General features: G+C 39.1%; 1 protein-coding gene across 1 annotated transcript in view; it reads left to right on the plus strand.

Annotated features, from left to right (window-relative positions):
• hpse2 (heparanase 2) overlaps positions 1–13,979 on the plus strand; it is a 61,231-nt gene that overhangs the window by 27,186 nt on the left and 20,066 nt on the right. Inside the window, exons 6-8 of the mRNA XM_020650994.3 lie at positions 8,885–9,058; positions 10,658–10,829; positions 13,574–13,621. Of these exons, the coding sequence (XP_020506650.1) occupies positions 8,885–9,058; positions 10,658–10,829; positions 13,574–13,621 (394 nt within the window). The remainder of the gene's footprint in view (positions 1–8,884; positions 9,059–10,657; positions 10,830–13,573; positions 13,622–13,979) is intronic.

Raw genomic sequence — 13,979 nt, forward strand, 5'->3', positions numbered from 1 at the left:
CACACAAACAACCTCACAGAGCACCAGAGACTAGATGTACTTTACATGGGGAGGAGTGTATGTTAACATACCGCTCATCTTACTCACCCGATCTGGGGACTTGCACACTGGGTACATGAAGAGGGCCACACACAAGTCTAGTCGCAGCAAATTCCCAGATTGAGGTAATCTCTCTCTCACACTCTTGTTTCCTCGTGCACACACATCGGTCCCCCTCTAGTAAGTGAATTGAAAACAGGTGCCCACCACATATCTTACATTCTTCCAAAATACAAAAGTGGTTTGACCTGACTGGTTTTGCTTGAATGAAAGAAGAGTCCGTGTAGAGATGTGTGTGTGTGTGTGTGTGTGTGTGTAAACATGGAGGCGTTGGGTTCTGTGCGACACGCTGGTGGAGCAGCACTCTCTCGCACTATATTAGAAACACATTTCTCCCTCTGTGCAACCTTAACATGCAGTGTCAAGTTATCATCAGGATAAGATGCAGATGCACCATAGCAAACTGCGGCAATCAATGGCTTTCAATTGAGCGATCGTAACATTACACTGGTCTGTCAATGTTGATTTTTGGTCCGATACGGATGAATAATCATTTGCAAACTTTTGACTGTTTTTAAGAATTGGAAAACTCCAGTATTGAGATGTCCTTGCTTCGGCCACAGTGTCTTTTTCTGCAGCCACAGAGGCCCTGGTTAGTGGAGGAACATGTCCAATGAGAAACAGAGTCAGCGGAGCCGGCGGTAGAGGAGAGATTGAAACCTTAATGGAGGGGCTGATGATAAATGCGCCCACACTTGGGTTTTCCTGGACATTTTAGCAGTTTACTTCCCAATCTTTCATGACTACTCAGGCTGTTTGTCTGTGACTGCTTGTGTGCATGTGGCGTGTGTTAAGTACAAATGGTAAATTACTTTTCAGTCTGTCAGTTAAAACCTTAAATTCTGTCATCAACAATTGTCCCTTGCACAGAACAGTTTGATGGATGAAGTCTGCGAGGAGCTGTTTCCACCATGTTTTCCCTACAGTTCTCAGTGCAGATTCAACATGTGTGTGTGTGTTACATTGCACACTTAAAACCCAGTGTAATGCCTTATGTTACAGATGACAGACATATGGGAAAATATAATACATTTCATTGAATGCATGTTTCTTTCTGCATTTTAATAAATGTTTTTAATCTACCAAGGATAGACTAAGCAAAAATTTAAGTTTTGTATTGTGAGGCGGTTTTAAAAGCATTTGCAGCAGCAGTGGGACATTAACTTTGCATGTGTAAGAGCTTTGAAAGCATGAGTACAACATGTGCATATTTATACTGAAAAAAAACAGTGTATTCATAAACAGGAAAAAAGGAGGTTCAGAATTAATTTCTGTAAACAGAATTTTCCTGTGTCTGACATGACTCTGCGTTTTGGTCTTGATTTAGATATTAAGGAACGCCAGAACTTGGCTCCAGTCTTACGTTTTTTGTTTGTGCGTGCGTGTTCTAGGCTGATTTTGATATGACCAAACATTCACATTATAATTTCCTGTGGCAGTCAGCTGTGTTCAGCAATGATTAATTACATTTATTTAATTGATAAAAGCAGAAAAAGTCCAATAAATTGCATCCCTGTTACAGGCTGAGAAATGTATGGTCTTTGATGAGTTAATTTTAAGTCTAAAAAAAGAAAGTCAGCTGAATTTGAGGCACTGAGGATACCACGGCCAAATGTTTCAGCTATCATATGATTCCAGCTTAACCTGGTTAAGAGTAGTTATGTTCTTAGGTGACTCATTTCAAAGTTGATTAAACACAAATTTAAATTCAGTTGAACCATAAGGTAAGAAAACGCTCTGGAAAAGTCCAAATTGAGCACGATGTATTTAAACTTGTCAGAGGGTAAATAATGCAACTCTGGTCCCCTTTGCAGGTTAATGTCCACATGCCTGTGCTAAATGTGGTTATGCATTGCTCAGTTTGATATGCTACGTTATACTGACACAGCATACATACATTATTATCTCCATTTTCTTGATCAAAATACTGCCAGATGTGCTGCTCCTACGAGGTGCTCTCCGTTCACTGTGCTTGTTTACATCCAGTCAGTAGATCCAGAGGACATTAGCCAGGACTACAGCCAGTCTATAGCCACAGCCCTGCAATACAGCTTGGACATAATATAGGCTCACAAGCATATCAGATATTAGTAATGTTAGAGATGCACCAATACCACTTTTTTGCAAACCAAGTACAGGGAACTTACATTTGGGTACTCACCGATACTGAGTACCGTTACGAGTACTTAATAATGCCACTGAATTTCTCTTAATCACTTTGAAAGTAAGTTCGGACGAGCTCACTTTTCGGGTTAACTCCTCAAACGGAGCCAAAACAGACAACGTTTTTTCCAGAAGTGTCCACTGGTGCGCTGTAAGATTGTCAGGGAGTTCATATTCGGAGCCAAATATTCCCAGAGCCCGCTTCTGCTCGGTGAGAGACTGTAGCATGTAGTACGTGCTATTCCAGCGCGTCTGCACATCTTGTTGGAGTCTTCTTACGGGCTGGTTGAGCTGCAGCTGAATGTCTTCCAGGTGGGAGTAGGCTAATGCCGAATGCTTAAAATGTCCAACAATTTTACGACCGATGCCGAATTCTGGTATCGGTATCGGGTCATCCCTAAGTAATGTGTTTAAATGACTAGTAATTCTGTTGCTGCCTAGAAAGGGTGACAGCATTTAATTGTTGAGTTGACTATGGACATTCGAGAAGATTTAAGGTAAACCCCCTCCTCTCTCCTGTCGACTGAATACAAATTACTGAAGGATTTAAATGTGAATAAAAAAAGATAGATTATAATGTATTTGTCTTTAATAAGAACTCATCATTCACTTAAAAATAGATTTTAGTTGTTAACAATACAGTTCTATAGATTTGTATTTATCTTTTTGCAGTTTTTTATTTAGGCAGGTCCATTGTTCTCAAGAATTCACAAATGTAAAACTTCTCAGGTCAAAGTAGGTCAAAGAAAACCACCCATTTCACAGCTAGATAAAAAGTAGTCCTATAAATATTTTATTGCTTTTTATTTATATATCATATGTACATTTTAGGCCCATCAAATGATATTGAACTTAAGCAGTTGGTTTTTGATTGCCAGGATATTATCAATACGTATCTGTATTATTATGCAATGTATCAGGATTTGTATTTGTTTAAATTAAATTCTTAAGATACCCGTCTCTTTCATAACAGTGTTGCAAAAGCAGGGCAAATGGTCTGTTTAAGTTTGTATGTATGGTGTCTGTGTACCCAGCTACCTCCCTACATACCGACCAGACTACCTACCCACCCATCGATATTTGAAACACATAATATATCATAAAAAGATTCCAGTCTAAAGCTGCTTTATCAGAGACTCACAAGTACAGTTGCACTGTCAGCTGATACTAACTCACAAAAGGTGCAGCAATTGAGAAAAATGTTCTTTCACTGGAAACTTCAGTTGGGTGTCTGACTCATGTGGGTGGTTTATAAACCAGCAAACACTGTTTGTGTGAGTGCAGACAGGCCTAGTGTACATAAGCTTATGTGTACCTCAGTGTTTGAGGGAATATGCAGAGCTGCAGAAATGAGGCATGGCATCGACTGATGCTGCCGGCCGCTCTGCTTCACAGAACTGGCTTTTCTATCAGATCGACAGCTTGACAATATCCAGACCCCACTCTTTCCGTCCACACACAAACACACAAAGGCACACAGGCATACACACACACACACAACTTTCTGGGTTTGTTCTGCTTGTTTTTGGTTTGACTGTTTGTAGCTCGGTGAATAGAGCAGAGTTTGACCTTAGACAGGCCTTTATTGTTTTGAGAATTTTTGGACCATTTTAAGCAAAGTAACAGCCTAAAAAGCTTTCATTCTTGAGGAAATTCAGTTGATTAATGAAGTTGACTCAAACAGATGATTGAACTCTATTGGGAAAAGCAACATTTGTAACTGGTTTGATGCTTCTAACAGAAGTAAAGACGTTTCCATGTTGATAAATTATCCATGTCTGTGAAAGTGATCGACTTTATCTCCATATTTCAAGTGAGTTTGCTACATTTCAACTCCTCAGCAATACATAAATTTGATAGTGAATAAAAGTTCACAGACACAGACATGTACGGCTTGTGCGTGCACACACACTCAGGTTTCTCAATGTCTTGGTAATGTCATTACCTCCGTCGGACTGAGATCACAGATTTGTAGCTTCAGGGATTTTTAGTTTCTGTGTAGGAGCTCTTTCATGTTTGGCCCTTAGTGATCTACAGATTTCCTAACACCAGGAGGTTGGATCTACCCAGAATATATTTCACTTTAGAAGAAAGCGTATGGGGTCTTGCTCTTGCCAGGCGTTTAACGAGAACATGGCTATGCTGGACTTGCTTCGTCAATGGACTAGTTGCTAGCTGTAAATTTTGTGAAGCTCAAAGTGACGTTTTCAAATGTCTTGTTTTGTCTGACCCAAACTCAGAATATTCCATTGAATGTTAGACTTGCTAAAAACCTGAGAATGTTTACAATGCTTTCTTAAAAAATGGACAATCAAAATCATGTTAGTTTCTGATTATTTTCTCTTTGTAAGTCGATCGATTGTCATTAAAGTTTTATTTCAACCAAAAAGGTAATGAGTGCAAAATAATCCACTCTTTTCACTGCATAGTATTATTTCTCTAGTTTTGACTTGATTATACAACAAACCTTTAAAATGCAACAACACAAGAAAGTTGGACACGATTTCTCTGCTGCTGGTTATGTAGAATCAATAGTCGCATAGCAGATACGCACATAGCAGTTTGTTTGATTGTGCATGCTGCTATTTGACCTTCAATCTGAGCAGCTATATTTTTTATCAGCTTGATACACACCATGATGCCTTTATGAGGTGTGTTCAGGGCTGCTAGCTGTATCCTAGAGTGAGGCTGATCGCCTGCTGCTCAGATCTCAGGTGAGGAAAAGCCTGGAATCACTCATCCTGACAGCCACATCTGGCGCTACTTTCTCTGTCCTGTTGCTCTCAATTCTGCTCCTGAAAACAGACCCAGTTCATTTAACCACAGAGGGAAGGAGTTATGATAATTGTAGTGATAATAATAACTTTATTGGTTGTTATTAATGAGACAGAGAACAGACAGTTTACACAGGAGAAGTAAACTCCTGATTGTGTGCGAGAAAATCATTGTTACTGCTAAGTTTTCTTTTGTTTTCAGGCTTTGTTTTGTTATTGCTCGAAGGTGAACTAATGCCAGGTCCAACACGCAAAGATTCTGTTCTCTCTGTTAGCGCGGTGCATTTTAAATGATACAGTTCAATTGCTCTATTGGAAATAAAGGCTTGTAGTAAATTCTGTATTTGTTATATTTTTGGGCCTTATGCTTTTATTGGATAGGACAGCTGAAGAAAGGAAATGTTGGGAGCAGAGAGAGGGGGATGACATGCAGCAGAGGGCCGAGGTCGGATTCAAATCTGCAGTCGCTGCGTCAAGGATTTTTAGTCTCTGTACATAACCGCTAGGCTATCAGCACCCCAGTTTATAGTGAATCCTGTGTGGCCTCAAATATACTTGAGGTGGGCTGCTAACGTTAATTTATATTATTAATATTTATAAAAAGTTATTTTTCAGTCTAATAAAGTACTCAAAAAATGTTTTTGAGTGTGTATATTTGAATGGATTTATCATTTTGCAACTCAATGTCATAGGTCCAATTTCACAGTGTTTTATGTTTGTATGACATAAGAATATATTGGGCAATACTTTGTCTTTCTCTCAAGTGCAAGTAGGACAAAATATTTAAAGGGACAATGCTTTATCCGCTTGATTTGATTATTAAAAGCTGATACCAAAAAGCAATATTTTCATTATTTTCTTCTTTTTTTTTTTTTTTAAATCAAAACTGATAATCTCAACGGATATATCCAACAATATGACTCACCATGTCACCACCACATGACTCATCACAGTGGTGCTTATGACATAAGTGGGAGAGTAGACGTTTACTGGCCAAAGAAGCAGTTGGCAGCAAAATAAAAAACAGAAAAAAGACAGCTGGATAATGTCTAACAGGGGTGAAATGAAGTTAAAGGATGAAGCGTGATAAGAGGCGACACTGACAGCAAATTACAGTGAATAAATACATTAATCCTTAACGCAGCCTTTTTAGGGTTATTTTATATTCTTCAGTTAATCAGATATATTTATGTTTCATGGTTGGCTTCCAATATATCAAACAGTTCAGAATCGCTGTATCAGGATCTTATGGTTATCCGGGGCCATGCATTTTATAGAATAATATCATATTGTTTTGCATCATTGTTACCATGTGTTTCTCACCCTAGCTTTCTAAAAGTTATTACAGGTTTCGGTGAGCCTCAGAATATTTTAGATTTTGAATTTGGCTGCTTCATTCTTAAATTTGCAAATGCTACATATAGACTGTTTGCATTGAAGCTTGCCTTAATTATTCGGTCTTCTAATCTACACTGACTCCTACTCTGGGCCAGATGTTTGTATCTTTTACATCCTTTTCTATTTTTTTCAAAAAGAACAACTTTACATGCACTCTGGTTTGCTCTTCTTTTGTCTTCAGCCCCTCATCAGACGGAGCAATCAGCTAAGCTCATCTTTTTCCAACCCACAGTTTAGGGCCAAATCTAGCCAGTACCAGACCCGCACACTGCCTTCATCTGTTTCCTGTTGAACCTCGAGGATCAAGGGTTGGAGTTCAGGGTAATATTTACGTTAATGGAATCAATCCAAACAGATACCATTTCAAAACAAAAGCCTGGGGTATCCAGGAGCAGCCTGCAGTCGCACGTTTGAATATAAACAAACACTTTTGGCACTCTCACTTTATGCAAACATCTGTTGTAAGCCCTCATCCTCACTTTACTGCCCAGTGAGACTCTTTTTGCTTTGATGGAGACAGCAGACACAACCGTGAGTGAGCGGTGAGCTTTGTTCGCTTCTCTGAGGAGCACATCACCACAGGAGGCCATGATGGGAAATTCAGTCCGTCTGGATTCTCATTGAAGACGAAACTCAGTGGTCATGCATCAAATTGGCACACACGCACAACACAAAGTTAAATACCTGGCACACATCAAGTTATTGCTGAAAAACATCCCAGCGATAACTCTAACTTGCACAAACCTTCTAGCTCTTTAATTACACTTTAGAAAAATATGTCTTATAAAATATTTTGTCCAAGTTTTATGTTTTCTTTCAGTCATTGTTTCTTGAAAGTAGGATTACTGCTGATTACATGCTTTCTGTTTTTAATGCTATTTTGATGTTTATTTTAATGAAACAAAATGCCAAGAATAAATCCTCATGTGGTTAAAATTTCATGGCAATAATTCCCTACTCTGATTCTGATTATCCCACATTACAGTGCACAAAATGTCCATGCACATTAAAGCAGAGAAACGTGATCTGTTCTTACTAATTGTATATTTTACAATTTAGTGCGGTTAGAGCTTTTGGATGAAGCCATCCTTTTTGAAGAGTTTGTTTGTTTAAATGAACCCACAGTTTTTCCAATGAAATTTAATATTCATTTGATGACTTTTTTTCTCAGCTTTGAGAGCTTATGGAGGGCTTTAGTTTATTATAGGCATATTGAATGGCTTTTTAAGCCATTTTCAGATTTCAGATTTTCAGATTTTCAGATTTTAAAATCGAGGTGCTGAAGAGCCTGATATTTACATATTTAATGTCAGACCAATAAAGCCAAAAGAGGAATATAAATGTGTCAGCATTACACATTTGCAATCAAAGAAGAGAAGTAGGTCAGAACATAATGTTGTATTAAACACATATTTTAATTAAGTTTGACTGCCCTTAATCATTTGCTTGGTTTGGGGAACCGAAACCAAGCCGAACTGGCCTAGTGGTTAGGTGGCACACCCCATGTACAGAGGCTGTAGTCCTAGAGAGACCCCTCAGCCCTCCGCTTTGCTTCACATCATTCCCCACTCTCACTCCCTGATTTCCTACTCTATCGACCATTAACGCTTAAAAGCCTGAAAAAGAATCTAAAAAAAACTTTTAAAAACAGCTTTGCTAAAGCTTTAAATTAAATTATATAAATGTTTAATGCTGAACAAACATAACTAATGAGTGCCTTTTTCTTTGAATTATGTCCTTTCAATAATAACACCATAAATTAAGGCGAGCTCTGTATGGCTATGTCAGCTGCTTCAGAGGTTATTGTTATTTTTTGAATGCTTAAAGGGCCAGATTTAGGATGTAAAAGGGCCAGTTTTGGCCCACAGGTGTCCAATTGAGAGACTTACATAGTTTGTATTAGTATTTTTGGTTCACGTTTCCTGTTGTATCACCCTCATAGATGTCAGCTTATCTCTAAAATGTCTAAAGAAAACAGACTACAGTACCTGTTTACATGTAATGAAGAGACAAGTACTTCAGTTCTCCTAATTTCCTTAAACAGCCCAGGAAGACGCTTTATGTTTGATTTATGAAAATCTTCGCATGTCTAAGATACATCTACTACCTATGAACTTTGAAACTATGTGATGCTATCTACTCTTATTTATTTTAAATCACAAGTTAAACTATTCAGTGATGCTCCAGGCCCACAATAACAATAAAAACAAAATGATAAGTTTGTGCTCAGATGTGTCTATTTATATTCTGTGCATTAAAATAAGAAGAAGCTGCAAAAGTAGGCGGTAGTGGCAGTGACTGCACCAAAAAGTTCCAGATGTGGCTGTAGAACAATGTAAGGAGGTTTTTCAAGGTTACATGGAAACCAGAATGAGATCATCATGTTGGTCATGTGGTTCCTGGTGCGTTAAAAGAATCAAAGTTACAACTGCTTTGTGGGTTTCTCCCAGCCAGGTCTTTAGACAAACTGTACAACTTTGCCGACTGTGCCGGTCTGCATCTGATCTTTGGGCTCAACGCGCTGCACAGAAACCCAGACAACTCCTGGAACACCTCCTCCACCCTGAGCCTCCTCAAGTACGGAGCCGGCAAGAAGTACAACATCTCCTGGGAGCTGGGCAACGGTCAGTCCAGCTACACACCACACGATAGGCTTCAGTATGTTGAAAGCAAATGTGTGTGCATGTTCTTAGCTATTGTTAAGAGATTTAGCTGATATTCATACAAGTTTGAGGTATGATTGATTTTAAAAGAACTTTTGATTGATGTAAAATTGAGTCAAAAGTTAATTGCTTAGTTTTAATACAAATCAAGAAAAAGTCAAAAAAATAATTAAATTGGGTTCGGTCATCACTTTAGAATCAGAAGTTTTATAGTTTGGAGGGGCGTGTCCAGACTTTTTTGATTGGGGTGGCCCTGACTAATGCAGGGGTGGCCTGAAGTGCAATGTGCTTATAAGAGACTTTTTTCGGGGGGTTTAAACATTGAATCTTATGTGTCTGAGTTCATACAGTTTACTGAAACCTTTAATGACCATGTAAGAATGTAATATTTATTTGTACTTTAGTCATAATGATCTTTACAAAGATAAAATACACCATAAGAAAGATATGGCCACACAGGCGGATCAATTAAAAAATGTCAAAAAGCTTCATAAACATTTGTATTTTTTTTATTCTCTCTTATTGAATGTCAACCCACTTATTCTTTTTTGGGGAGTTTTTACATTTATTAAACATGTTTATAAAATTACTATAAAAAAAACTTAAACTTACCTTAAACAAAGAATTAGTTCAAAAATTGGCCACCAGAATTGGTCTTTTCCCTCACTCCACCCTGCCATGAGAAATCCCTCACACAACGTGACCTTTTCACATTGATATGTTTTAAAATCTTTGAGAGACGTTATTTACATAGTGAGCTGTGAGTGAGAGTAGGGCAGTTTAAGGGTTAAAGCTGGGGGGGTTCAGACAGGGATGAAAGGAACTGCTAGTCCTCGTGTCATCCTTACCATCTGTGTTCCTACGGAGCTTCAGTCCACATAGAGCCCTGTGTTTCCCGGCTGCACATCTCTTTATATTTTCATTTCACTTAATCAGTAGTTGAGCTCACAATAGAAACTTTCATTATAGCTATAGCCTGAATGTGCCGTGAAAAATCCATTCACTGGCGCATGTAGAAATGTTAGAAAGGACTTGAACTGTAGCAGAAGGAATCCTTTTAAGCAAATCAGAGCGAACTTGTAGAGGTTAAACAAATAGATGATCCTTTAAAATGTACTCAGAATATTTGTATGCAAGTTTGCAGGAATGCAGTATAGAAGCAGCTTCATACACTCAAAGAAGAAATACACTGAAAATGTTATTTTGCAGCTAAAACCCACACTGGTACAGATGTAATCAGAATCCTCTTTAGAGGTTGTAAAAAAGCGGTTGGCCTGTAAAATTTTAGTTTCCAACCTTTTTGGGAAACTGGCTCCCTCACTGTCTTTGTTTTACTGATTCTGCAAGGCCACCCTCTGAGTTTGGACTGTTCCCCTGACACTTAGCCCATCTGTTGGTGTTACTGCGAATTGCTCAATTATCCTTTTTTTCTTTACTGGCTGACTCTCTAGGAGAGCAAGATCAGACTACAGCAACAACAATATTCTTTGCCTCCTTCCCACTGTTGCTTGTATAAACTCCATCTTTCCAACTCCGTGTTTTACATCTCGTCTTCCCCAGAGCCTAATGCTTACCGCAGCATGGTGGGTCGAGCGGTCAACAGCACCCAGTTAGCTCAGGACTACACCAAGCTGAGGACCCTGCTGCAGTCTGTGCGCTACTACCATCGAGCTCACCTCTATGGACCTAACGCGGGACGGCCGCGGAAGAATGCCATTCTGCTGCTGGACGGGTGAGTCAGCGAGTAAAAACACTTACAGATTGCCAGTTGACGGCAGGATGCTTACACCCCTGTTACGTCTCGTGTGCAATGTGTAACGCATGCAGACGTAAAAGTGGGGCTGGGGAAGGAGGGGGTGAAAGGTAGTGGAAAGTATTCCCCAGCCGTTAGGATATTTTACTGAGCTTTACTCTGTTTAATGCACACACACACACACACACGCACACGCACACACGCACATGCACATACACCGAACACACACACATCGTGGTGGTGTTCAGTGTTTATGGATTTCCACTTTGCAGGTCTTTCAGGGTCTCAGCTCCAGTTAAATAAAGTGTCATCTGATTGATGACGTGACGGCACAATGTCCCACCTGCTGGTTTAAACCCAGTAGCCCCACTAGCCCCAGTTTGACTCTGTCAGCATGTCTAACAGCTCTCTACTAGACTGCAGCCCGTACTATCCCGAGGTTTTAATGTCCAAATAAAGACCACATCAGCATTTTTTGTTTGTTCTTTTAAACTTCTCTGTTAAATAATTTAAGTCTTCAGATAAACTTTATACCTACACAACTGCGAATGGTTTTATGTGATGAAAATATTAAAGTGCAATACTTCCTTTACTAAAAAAGGGACAATAACCACACACACCATATTTAGCTGCGACAAGGTTACATAATTGAATTAATGTGATTATGTAACTAAAAGGACGATATGTCACATCTTTGTTTGCAAAGCACTTGAGATTTTAAGCAAGGCAGCTTTGTTTATACAGCACATTTCAAACTAAATAAAGACGCAATTGAAATGAATTTACATAGACACATTTAAAATGATTGAGAAATAAAAAACATGAACAAACTATGACAGATAAATAAAACACATTAATCAAGAAGGAATGCAAAAGTGGGTTGATATCAAAACTGAGGGACACAGAATGAAAACATGAATTGGGTTTGGGTTTTTTGCTTTTCATCTCTTCTTCATTTTACATCACTGACCTGCCATATAAATGGCATTACTGATAATATTGTGTACACAGTGATTTCTGAAATATTTTGCTGTTAGGGTTAAAAAATTGCTAAAAAATCACAACTTTAAGCGGACAGGTTCAGGTTGGTCCTGAGATTAACCACTGACGCTAAACAGGGAATCTATCAAATTTCTATTTTGGAGATTTTGACCATTAGAAGTGACTGAGATAGAGTATTTAGCTCAGGCTTTAACAGGGGACAGCCCTCCTATAATAAAGTTAATCCAACTCATTCTAAAACAACATATGTGTATGCTAGTGCATGTGCTGTTGAATCACGAGAACAGCTAAATATTTCAGTGCCCCACGCACATTTTGACAGGTCGTTCAAAGATTTAGGAGGAAGCGTTATTTGATATGAGCCTCCCTGGACTCAACTACTTGAGCTACTTATATTAGTGGAACCATTAGAAAAAGCTGTTTAATCTCCCTAAGTCCTGACGGTTCAAATTTTCTCATAAATAAGAGGTGTGGGTTGTTGTGTGGACCGTTTTGTGTTTGTGTATTGTACAGTTCAGGCAGATTGATGAGCAGTGGACTCGGAGGAAAGGGAGGATGGAGAGGATGAGTTGTTAGAAGAGGAGGAGGAGGAGGATTGAGAGCATGAAGAGGAGAGAGCTGGAGTATCCACAGGTCACAGGTGTCACATTTAACAGCGGAGTGATTCTTGTGTGTTTGACACAGTTACGAGGGGGGTGGCTCTCGTGTTTGACAGTCGGACTACTCTGCCGCTCTCAGGAAATAAGATGAATCAGACACTGAGCTACTCAACAGTCCAAATATCAGAGCAGGGCAGACTAAACAAGCCAGAGCGGTGAAAGTTTAGAGACACACATTGTCTGACAAGCTGTTACCCCCTAATATGGAGCGATTTGGGTTAGGTAGACTGCGGAAAACACACACACATATACACACATACACATACACGGGTGCAGAAGCTCAGAAGAAAGAAGGAAGAAGAGACTGTATGTGTTGGAAATGTGTTTGTGTACAAGGGTCCACTAAAAGACTGGATTCACAGCATTTTTTGTGGTTAAAGGACCAGTTAGGTATTTTTGAAGAGGGGTTGTATAAGGTACTTGTCAATACTAAGTAGCCACAGGAGATGCCTGTCAGCGTGGCCCCTTTATTGAGAGACAAGCCAGAGAGTAGGCACAGAAGCTAGACTACAGTATATGGCTATACAGACTTGGTCATTTGTTTCATGTACTTTAACTAGTTTTAAGAAAGAAAACGAGCAAAAAATCAACATCAGGATAAATTGAGGCTTTGTTTAAAAGCTTTTCCACTAGTGAGCCACTTTGTTTTATCACTACTTAGTCACACCACATGCATGTTGCTCTGCCTGCAGCACACTGATCGTCTACCTATTTAAGGATTAGGTAGAGGCAACTTGCCACCAGAAAACTATGATCTAATTCACATAAACCAGGTAGAATTTAAACGTTCTGCTTCAGTGTGAACCTACTGTACTTACCATAGTGGGGCAGCCATGCAAGTTTTTGTGCAATGAACGTAAAGAAATCACCTTCTCCAAATAATTTGGTGTGAAACGAGGATATGTTGTTTTACATCCTCTCTGTCCCTTCTTTAAACATGCTTGTGATATTTCCACTTCTCAAGTCTTTATGGGTCAAATATGAATGGCCATGACTGTGAAAGTAAGACTCAGGTTTCTTTAGCTGCCAAGTAAAATTAACTCTGTTTTTTCTGACTTTCAGGTTCATGAAGGATGCCGGCTCTGTTGTAGACGCAGTTACGTGGCAACAGTAGGTATTTTACCCTTTTTTTTCTTTTTTTATTATCTTGTCTCCAGAGATACCCAGAATTAATCTGCTTAGACTACTAAACTAATAATGAATCTTACAGCACGTATCATGTTGTGGTTTTATACCATTATCAACACATGTAAGGAGTAGCTATTGCTAACAGTTGCTAACACCATTGCTAAGACAGATAGTAATGCATATTATGGAGAGATGTGTTTGTGAAAGTGTGTGTGTGTGTGTTAAATTAGTAACACTTGCTGTTTGTCTATTGCACATCCATTAGGAATGCTTACAGACGTATCGGTTGTTTGATCTTTCCCACGTGTTTTATCTGCGCCTCTTTACACGCGTTTGTAAA

This window comes from Labrus bergylta, chromosome 10 (assembly GCF_963930695.1).
Source record: "Labrus bergylta chromosome 10, fLabBer1.1, whole genome shotgun sequence".
Taxonomy (NCBI): Eukaryota; Metazoa; Chordata; class Actinopteri; order Labriformes; family Labridae; genus Labrus; species Labrus bergylta.